The 10,790-nt window shown below is 47.3% G+C and overlaps 1 protein-coding gene across 1 annotated transcript; it reads left to right on the top strand.

Moving 5' to 3' along the window:
* Positions 1 to 9,305: 9,305 nt before the first annotated feature.
* On the top strand, positions 9,306 to 9,686 carry DFJ58DRAFT_832794 (uncharacterized protein). Its single transcript, XM_041392224.1, has 3 exons — positions 9,306 to 9,386; positions 9,424 to 9,572; positions 9,630 to 9,686. Exons 1-3 carry the CDS (start codon positions 9,348 to 9,350, stop codon positions 9,652 to 9,654), a joined length of 213 nt encoding a protein of 70 aa, XP_041234740.1. The 5' UTR covers positions 9,306 to 9,347; the 3' UTR covers positions 9,655 to 9,686.
* The last annotated feature ends 1,104 nt before the right edge of the window (positions 9,687 to 10,790 follow it).

The raw sequence follows: 10,790 nt of genomic DNA, 5'->3' as shown, positions 1-10,790 counted from the left end.
GCCATCGTCCATGTATGTAACGAAGACCAAGCCTCTGTCATTGGGGGTCCATTGTTTCCTCTCCTGCTCTACGATTTGAGTGACCTTGGTCTCGAGAGTGTTGGACTGAGCTGGTTGCCTCATGATGTACTCCAGCTCCGGACGGTTGATGGACTCTCTTATCTCGATGGCCGTGGGCAAGAGACCGAACATTGTCTTGAGAGCTGCGATGCTGGACTGAGGCATCGTGCCGGTCAGCAGTATCAGCTGCATGGAGAACTGTCTGAGCTCGTGCAGGTCCTGCATGGAGACTCTGAACTCATCTGACAGCAGAGCCAGATGAGCTTCGTCGAATACCATCCTGCTGACCGGGAGGATCTCATTGAGCTCTGCCAGATACTGTCTCCATGTCTTGAATCTGGCCTTGTCTGTGGAAACGAGGATCAGATTGACGCTGGAGGACAAGGGATGGCTGTGATCGTAGACTTGGAATGGAACCCTCATGGCCTTGAGCTTTCTCGTCCAGTCGGTCATCAAGGACTTCAAAGGAAGGACTACGACCACTGCTTTGTCTATGTCCATGATCGCTGGGAGGATGGCCAGCATGGACTTGCCTCCACCGGTCTTGAGCATGGCTATGATGTCAGTCTCTCGCTTCAGTGTTGCGACCGCCGCCTGCTGTTGCTGTGGAGATGCCCATCGAGCGTTATCATCATGGAGGATGACGCGCAGTGTGATCAGGCTATTGCGCTCAATGATGGAGATTTTGTTCTTTAGAGTAAGCTGATTGGGTGGCGGCGGTGATGTTTCCTCTGTGTCTGATGCTGATTAGCATGCATGCATGTTAAAGTGAATCCTCGGTCACTTACCACTGATGATCTCTGCCTCTCTTAACTTCTGATGGATTGCATCATTTTCTACGAATCTGTGTTAGCATGCGCGTGTGTTGAGTAAGTGATGGGTCACTTACCACTGATGAACTTTGCCTTTCTTGACTTCTGCTGGATTGCATCATCATCGTTGTCTTCGTCTGTGGATCTGTATTAGTGCACGCGTATGCTGAGATTCCTCAACCCACCCCTTGTCACTTCTGATGCGTTGGATTCATTGCTGGTCATGAGGCTCATGGATGTCTGGTCATCTGCAGTGATTCATTAGTATACACCTATGTTAATTGTGTGATGCTTGCCTGTAAAAGTCCTGTTGCCCGGCTTTGCTGCAGCTTTAGGTGTCTTGTTCAAATCTTCTGGGTCTCCCAGACTGTTGTCCAGCTCATAGATGTTGTCAAAGTCAAGGTCGTTAGTGGGAGTTGCTGTCCTTATAGCTTCCTTGATAATTCCTTCTAGCACTGGTGTAAGTGCATCTACAATTCTGGTCATCAACCTCTCTTCAATGCCAGCCATCAACCTCTCTTCAATGCCAGCCATCAACCTCTCCTCCAGCTTGCGACCCATGCGGTCAGCCATTTCATCTGTGTTTATGCTGATATCTGTCTTGGGTCTAGGAGCATTGGCATCGACAGAGGGTGGTTCTACATGGCTCGCTGGTGTGATCTCTTCAAAGTCTGAGCCGAACCTTCCAGACTGTGCCAGCTGTTTGAAGTGGTGGGCCCTAGCATTCACATATGCTAGTTGCAGACCACCTGGGACTGTGTGCATCAGGAGCTGCCAGTTGTTGCTGGCTTGAAGGAATAGAGGCAGAAGATCCTCTGCCCCACTTGCCAGTGCATCTGGACTGAGACCATATATGCGGTTCTCTGTCGCCCTGCTGTGTCCTGCTTGAAGAGCCTCTATTGTGTCTTCATCATCCTCTTGCAACAGCTGTTCTGCAAAACGACCAAGCTTGCGTTTGAAGGCGGTGCTGATGTGACGCCATGAGTTGACGCCCAGAGGGAAGCCAATCTTCTCCACACTTTCTCTGGCCATGGTAGCAGACAGATGGTCAGTGGTGAATAGCTTGTTGTCGTTCATGAAGATCTGCGTCTGATACAAGTCTTTGATTGATGGCTTGTCTGGGTAGCAGATGTAGGCGGCAACTTCAGCAAAGGGCCTGGTCAGGGCGAGGTCCTGGATCATGATGTCAGACGTGACTCCATCTATTGAGTGGGGGATGAGCTTGTCTGTCCCAGTCAGTGCAGTGCCCTTATGATAGATCCTGAGCATGGTGAGGTTCTTTCCCAGCATGACTAGGTTGCGCTGGGATCGAGTCTGTGTGTTCTGTTAGCATATGTGTATGCTAATTACAATGTGATGCTTGCCTTTGTGTTTCTGTAGGTCATGGCTGTGAGTTCTGTGCCTCGACCCGGAGCTCCACTGAGCATCTCGCATCTAGCTAGGACTACCTTTTGAAACTCTGCATAATCTCTCAGCCACATCTGCAGGGCGCCCCTGTTCCATACCAACTGTCCTTGACGTATGACAGCGAACCGGTCAAAGACCTCTTGATCATCGATGATGGCCTTGAGGAAGCGGTCGCGGTCTGCGAAACAGGCATTCCTGCGGTCGGACAAGAAGCAGTAGCCCACGTCATGGTTGCTGGTGTCATCCACGATGTTCTCGTAGCATACCCGTATCTTAATTCCAGCCAATACCTTGTTCTCCCAGACATCCACTAGCTTCATCTCCATGGAAACGAACATCTCTCTCAGATGGTCTATGTGCACCTTGTCGCCTCTGTACAGCATCTCCATACATCTTCTGCCCACCCACACTATGCGAGGCATACTTATCGTCTTGTATGCGATGGCAGATGCTCGATGCTGAAGTGATCGTAAGCGGCTGAAAGGGGAGTTGGTCTTCTCTGTGAACCAAGGTTGGAGTGCATCGCAGGCTGCTTCGTCGTCGCCATTGTATAGCTCAGCGCTGAGGATCTTGAGTTGCTTCAAACATGAGAGCCGTATGCAGTACTCTAGTCTGGCAAAGTCTGGAGTGACAAGCGCTGGTTCCCTGTGTCGTCCATCTACCTCCAGAGTGTGCAGAGCCATGAATCGCTCTGTTGGACAAGGAATCATGTTGTTCTCCACCTTGACCCACTTGGTCATCCAGGTCATGGTGAGAACCGCATGTATCTTTTCTGTCGTCTGTTCATTCTCCACCAAAGCCAGTTCCAGCTTTTGCAGAGTCTCCATGAGTTCATGTGTGATTGGAATCTCATAGTCGTCGGCGCTCTCCGTCCTTAGCAGCATGGCTAGGAGACCGATAGTGGTGCGGATGTACGACTTCATCGTTGTATCTTCTTGATGGCGGTGAAGAGGTGAGTTGTTGATTCCTCTGCAGTCCGGTGAATTTAGCATACATGTATGATAAATGAGTGACTCACTCTTTCAGTGGATCAGGAGAGTTGAGGCGCTGCAGGATCAACTCGTCTGTGGTGTCCAATAAAACCAAGGCGCTTTCAAAATACTGATCCACTGCATCCACGAGGTTGGGCATGATGGGATCCTCTGCCTTTGGAATCTGTACCAGCTTCCTTAGCGTTGCGACGTCGTGACCAGCTACATGTTCGTGCCACTTGGTGGTCAATAGCCAAGGGCTGACCATCCGCTTATCTTGAGGCACTTGCTCCACTCTGGTTACCTCTGCCATCTCTTCTCTCATCCTATCTATCACTTCCTGGTGATTATAAGACATTGCTTCTACTGCAGCCACCCTCCAAAATCGCTTGTGTACCCCCTTATTGAGCTGCTGCATTTTGCAAGGAGTCCATTGCTTGGGAATCGGGATGGACTGATGTTCCGCTCGATAATGGTTACCCATGGTTTCTTTGCAACCACATACATAGGAGCATAAGTTGCAAACGATGCCATCTTGCACAAGAAGACCCTTGTAGGGGCTGCAGTATCTGCCTCCAGCTATAGAGGTCGGTAAAGTCCTAGAGATCTTCATGTCAGCTACTGCTTGATTGTACTGTATGCTGTCCACTTTGATTGCGGAATGCTTCTTTTCTATGTGACCAGGCATGTGATCAGGAGGCAGAGCGACTTGACAGATGTGGCAGCAAAGCACATGAAGGACAGGATCTAGTACAATATTGATGGCATCCAAGTATGGGTGACGAACCAGTCCATCCTTTGATTTCCTTTAATTATCATGCATGTATGATAATCTTGTCACTCACTTGATCATATTGCTGAATAGCTGGAGTTATTGTGTCTCTTGACTGAGACTGGGATGAGTGTCAGTTGATCACCATATGTGTATAATGGTGTCTGCTCTTACTCTTACTCTATTATCTTGCTGGACAGCTTGGAAAGCTGTTTCCCGTGTTTCCTGCAGCAGTTGTATGTTGGTTCATGATCATACATGTCTGATAATTCTCGTGCTTACCTGATCATCTTGCAGATTCATAAATAACTCTATGTCTAATGCTTCATCCATATCAAGTGGCAGGTCCTTGTTCAGATAAATCAGTATACATATACACTAGCTAGCTTCTCATATACATACACCAGGCTCTTCTGTATTAGTATCATTCTTCTTATTTACTTGATGCAATGCAGAGGACTTTGTCGGTTGCTAATGGTGGTAAATTGGTGTATATGTATTATGAAATAAGCCACCTACCAGAGAAGACTGAGTGACTGATTGATCGATTGCCTGTGATGGTTGGTCAGAAATTAGTATACATGTATGTTGATACATGAGCTTACCTGAAGCTTCTCCATATCAACGTCAATCTCTTCAGTTCTTTGATGAGCAGTTGACTGATGGATTGCCCATAATGATCAGTGAGAAATTAGTACTAGTATACATGTATGCTAATTACCTTGCCAATCCAATGAGACCTTACATTTCTCATATGCCTCTTCATACTCTCTATGGTTTTATAGGATCTCTTCCCATCTACACATCCATCATGAGAACACCAGCAGTCAAAAGTACCCTGGACATTTTTCTGAACAGTGATAGTCAGATTTTTGAACTTGAAAGTCTCAATATCTTTCAAGCACTGCTTTTTATGCTTGCTGTACTCATTGTGAGCCTCGAATTCAGTAGAGCAGTTGGAGCAAATATAAGTCATGCTGAGTGATGGTTGTAGTGGTAGTGGTAGTGGTGCTGGATGATAAGTGAGGGTAGGGAAAACTTGTGATGATTATTGTTTGATAATTCATCATCTCAGATTCAAGTTCAGCTGAACATCACCCGCATATGGAAAGACTTGCCTCATTAAGAGAGTATCAGTGTCTTGAGTCTATTATTACACTGCGTTCTGTGATTTGCGTCTTCATCCTATCAAGGAAAACATAATTGTTTGAGTCTACAAGTCCATTGTTGATGTGCCATGCAATGATGCAGGTCACTCTCACCCCCTCGCCGTTTGACTTGATTGAAGATGAAAACAGAGTAGTCAACATCACAGTGTAGGAACCCGAGATGTGAAAGCAAGTTCATACCAGTCATATGCAGCCTGTTTGAGACCATAAAGGGAGGAGAGTATATGGGCCACCAAATGAAGGCCATCGGGACCGGTACACTCAAAGCCCGGCAGTTGGCACATGTAGACGTCCTCCTGAAGTTTTTCCCATAGGAAGATGCACTTTACATCAAAGCAATCTAGCTCCCAGTCATTGGCTGCTGCACACACTGAAAGGACACAAATTGAGGTGGATTTGGGTATGGAGGTAAGGTGTGTCCGAAGTGGACTCCTGGAATCTGAGAAAACCCCTGGGCCACCAATCTCACCTTGAATACAGGTCCTCCCTTCAGGTCCTCCTTGAACTCCAGTACCCAACAGCATCCAATGACACAACAATCAGCAGGCAGGAGTACAAGCTCATACACCTGCATTTCAGACATCAGGTTCATTTCCTTATGCATTGCCGCCAGCCAGTAGTCTTTGTCTGGACAATGTGTTGCCTCATCATACATTGCAGAAGGCACCTTGAGGTTATACCCAGGCATGTAAGGATTATGATGTGTGTAACTACACACTGATAGACAAGCAACCTCAGTGATGATGAGCGGTGCAATTACCTGGGGAAAACCAACTTCCTTGTCATCTGGAAGGATGGTATCTGGGTCAATGGGAGGAAGATGTTGTGGATCAGGCATGTATGTGGGTACTGGGATGATGGACGTGGGTGCTGTGTCAACAGTGTGATGAGGAGGAGGTATTCCATTGCTACAAGCTGAGCAAAGGTCACATTGTGGAGCTAGGCATGCCTTATTCATTGCAATCCGGTCCTTGAGAGATTGGCCTTTCTCAGTAGGGACTGGAATACAACCAGAGCAATGGATAATGTTAACATGTGGCAGGGGAGGAACAATGACAGGTGGAGGTGCTGGTGGTGTGGGGATGGCAGGTGTGTCTTCTTCATCATTGCTCTGGGAGAATTAATGATTTTGAGAGACTTTCATCGAGGATTACATCCTGAGAGTTGAAGAAAGTGCCAGTGACTGCATGGCGACACTGCCACACCTTGACTCCAAGTGGAAATCCCATGAAAACCGCCTCTCTAGAATGTGGCCTGAGCTTCTCTTGTAGTTCTGGTGGTATGTGGGTAAAGCGTCGTGTACTAAAGATGCGGAGGTGACCTAGATTAGGCTGAGTCCTGTGTAGCATTTCGTATGGCATTTTCCCCAGAGGTAGAGCTTTTGATTCTGTCTGGTTAACAGGTAGCATGCAGTGAGTGCCACCTCACCCCACAGGGATGGAGGTAGAGATGCAAAGTCCAACATCACATACATATGACCTTTGATTGTACACATCACCCTCTCTGCCTTACTATTCTGCTGATGGGCATAACAATCATACCAGCGCTAGGCGCATATGAGTGCTATAGGCATATTTTGACTTGCCTGGAAGAAAAGAGTAAGGCGCTAGTCACCAGCACTATTCAGCTCCCAAGCTATCCGCTTTGGAACCACTTTTCTCCCATAGCGTGCTACCCGGTCCAACGTCTAGGTATTCCACCCTCCCATGTCCTGCCTATGTCCACCTACCTCTGCTGGTGCATTATATTTCCTTAAATGTCGCTACTCATCAGTCACAGGTCTTATTACATGTGTCCTCATACTCTGCAGCGCTGCATGTTCTATTACCTGTCGCTACATCATGCCCTCGCCAGTGTCGCTACTATACTCACCTACGCATCCCGAACCCCTACGCAGTATGATAAAATGACCCGTCCTACATACAGTACAGTACTTCCCTTCCCCAGACCTTTGCCGGTGTCGGAGTCACTTTAGTCGCTATATCCTAGTTTTGGTACAATCGATTCCACTCTTGCCAATCTCTCTGATCACGTGTCGCTTGACTTGCTTTGAGTGTGTGTCGCTAAAGATACCTTATAAAGTTTGATTTTCGCAACATCGGGATCACTGTCGGTAGTCGAGCTATAATCTAGTCACTATCGGGCATTCCACTTGCACTATCATACCTTGTTCCTCGCTTTCCCTTCTTTTGATTTCTTCTCGCTGTCGCTAGTCGGACGTCGCATAGGACAACTTGCATAGCGCTCCTCACTTATACGCACGTTTCTCTGTGGGAACTCACTTGTCGCTAGTCGCTAATCACTAAAACGCTACTCATTGGTTTTTGGTCTTAGGTCGCTATAGGTTATTAGCCCTTCGCATCATTGCTACCCTTGCATATTTGAAGGGAGTTGCTTCAATAGCAGTCCTCTTGGGTCGAATACTACACTCGCGCCTGTTTGGATAAGTAGCCCTAGTTTCTAACCAGCCTAGTCGCTATTTCTCCTTCACAGTGGTTAAAGTGTTCTCGCAGGATTTGCCATGCCTTACCTGCAGTAACATTGTGTGGACTGGGAATGAGAGATGTGACAGAGGAGCTGAGATGATGAGTGATGAGCTCTTTAGCCTTCATGTCCTTAAGCAGCCATTATTTCAGCGGCCATGGGATTGACTGGATTGAGAGGTAAAGGCTTGACAGATGGTTGACTGGGAAGATCTCCCAGTTCAGCATTTGTGTTGATGTGACATCCATGGTTCTTGCATATGAATGTGTATTGCATTTTGGTAGCCCAACCAACCTAATTTTTCATACTGAGCAACTCAGAAATGTGATCATGCTTCCCCATGACGATACCATCATGAGGAGAAATAAGATAGGTGAGTGAAGAAACAATGTAAGTGAGAGACAGCATGCAAGGTGAATATGAACTGTACATAACCAAGAGAAAGGAACGCAGAGTCGATGTTGAACATCCAACAGACAGGAGGACAGAGGACAGGAGGACAGAAGGACAGGAGGACAGAAGGACAGGAGGACAGGAAGGACAGGAGGACAGGAGGACAGGAGGACAGGAGAACAGGAGGACAGGAGGACAGGAGGACAGGAGGACAGGAGGACACAGAGAGAGGACAGGAACAGGAGGACAGGAGGACAGGAGGACAGGAGGACAGGAGGACAGGAGGACAGGAACAGGAGACAGGAGGACAGAGGACAGGAGGACAGAGGACAGAGGACAGGAGGACAAGGACAGAAGGACAGAGGACAGGAGGACAGGAGGACAGAGGACAGAAGGACAGAAGGACAGAAGACAGAAGGACAGAAGGACAGGAGGACAGAGACAGACAAAGGACAGGTGGACAGGTGGCGGCAGGATGTGTGAGAATCTCCATCCAAAATAGGTAGTGGCGGCAAGGTGGCGGCTAGATGCGTGAGAAATCTCCTTCCAAAAAAGGTAGTGGCGGCTGACCGCCACCTCCATTATAGCCCTATAATGGTCGGGACATACATTTAGGCCAGGCAGATGATGCATGGATGTCCAAGGGACTTGACCTCTCAGAGATGTTCAAGAAAGAGATGGATGCAGCCCTCAAGAGGCTCAGAGACAGAGCGGAGGAGATCCACATCACACACGATGAAAATGCAGAATTGCCAGACAGGTGGCACGAGTCCCATGAGCCGCCAATTCAATTCATCAGCAAAAGAAAGGACCAGCTCCTTAGTGCGGGTGAGGAATGGACGAACTTTTGCCTCTGCCCCACTAACATGGTATTTGAGTACAGGAAAGAAGTGCATGAATTGAGCCCTCCATTTGCGACACTCACAGTGCAAGGTTCTCCCACCTTCCTGCCACCCTATCTTCTTTGTGCCTTTAGTACTTTGACCTGGTCATACAACAAAAGACAATGCCTCCGTCAACATTTATATGGATTGGTGTACTCTAGTGTGTCACCCCAACCAACCAACGTCATGAATTCAAACAACCCCAAAAATGTGCTTTAACACAAGCCATCCAGTTTTAAAGATTTATTGTTGTATGCTCACGCTCAAGCCCAAGACCATTTACAGCTGTTTGCATAAATGATGACAGTACACGACTTTTTGGGAAAGAAGAAAAATTAAATATTCTAGTGTGGCACTTCGTCTTGCGCCGCAACAATCAACCGCAATCAACATCGATGTATCAAAAAATCAGTCGCGACGTCAAACTCGCTGCCGTCAATCTCTACGAGCGTCAACACCTTTTCTCTTCAGGACATTCTCGCTTGTGTTGGACAACTTGGATTCTCGGAAAGTACTTTCTGGCGTGTCCTTAAACTTTGGCGCAAGACAGGCAACGTTGTTAGCCCCACCTGTAGCCTTCTTGGTTTCTTCATTTCTGAGTATGAATACACTATGAGAGTGTACGAGATCGAGACATTGTGTGGTGGTGGAGGTACTGAGTAAAATCTCACATTCAGGTATTCAAGAATCAATGGTCAATGAACTTCGAACAATTGTACCTTCCTTGGGCTTGGGAGGGCGACCAGGGCCGCGTTTTTCGTTTTCTGGTGATTCTAGTTAGGAAGTGGGTTCACGACAATTGTTTCATCCCCTGGAGAGATGTCATACTGGTCCCTGACAGCCGCCGTTATCGAATCGTCGTCAGAGTCCATAGAATCAGAGGATATCGAGTTTGTCATTTTCGACTCAATTGTAACTCACATACATGCGGGATGCGTTATTTACTGCTGTGTAAGATTTATTTATTTATTCTTCTTTCTCAAAAAGTCGCGTACTGTCATCATTTATGCAAACAGCTGTGATTGTTATTTGACACTGAATGAACCAATCATCTACATCAACAACCACCCCTATTTCTCCTGGTCTACATTGTACCGGCTATCAACTTCCTTCTGCTCCCAACAACCTTCCTCTGTCTACCCTGGTCGTCACCCAATCGACAACCCTAATAATGACAGCTCATCAGCCACCGCCATAGAGTTAACATCTGACATGCCCTCGAGAAGCAAAATCAGGTGGCGCAGTAGCTGATCACCTCAATTTGTGCTGCCTTTACCTTTGCAGCGCTCCCTGCAAGACATGCCTCTCTGTAATCCACCTGCGAGTGACTTGAGGAGCATATGATTGAGACCCTTGAGAATAGGCCATCTTCCGTTTAGCGAACAAGGCTCAACCCTCATTTATCAGAAACTAAGGATGAACATGGCCGAGTGGAAAAGGAAAAATACTGCTGCTATCTGCATTACGATTTGCACAGGGCTCGCAGCTCCTTGGTCAATCCCTCCTAACATTGCTAAATGCTAGCACTTATCATGCTCCGAGGCACGACGATGATATAGTCTCATGAGAGGACACCTCTTGAGATGACGCACGTCTGACGATTCATTTGATGGTCACTCTCGTGATCCCCCTAATAGTGCGGATCATATGAAAGAAGAGATATGCTGGCTCTCCCCAATCATTGATATATTCACTATGATACACCTTCCCGATATTTCACAATAGTTGGGTGGACGGTGGGAGAGGTCAAAGTATGGTGCATAAGTGGAGAAAACACTGCGATTGCAGTTCGCCCTGTGTTCCCTGTCAACTACCTCCACTTTTCAAGTTGTATTTGA

Source organism: Suillus subalutaceus (genome assembly GCF_016647625.1).
Source record: "Suillus subalutaceus strain FC151 chromosome Unknown DFJ58scaffold_681, whole genome shotgun sequence".
Lineage (NCBI taxonomy): Eukaryota > Fungi > Basidiomycota > Agaricomycetes > Boletales > Suillaceae > Suillus > Suillus subalutaceus.
The sequence above is the reverse complement of the archived record's forward strand: the minus strand, read 5'-3'. Positions and strand labels throughout refer to the sequence as shown.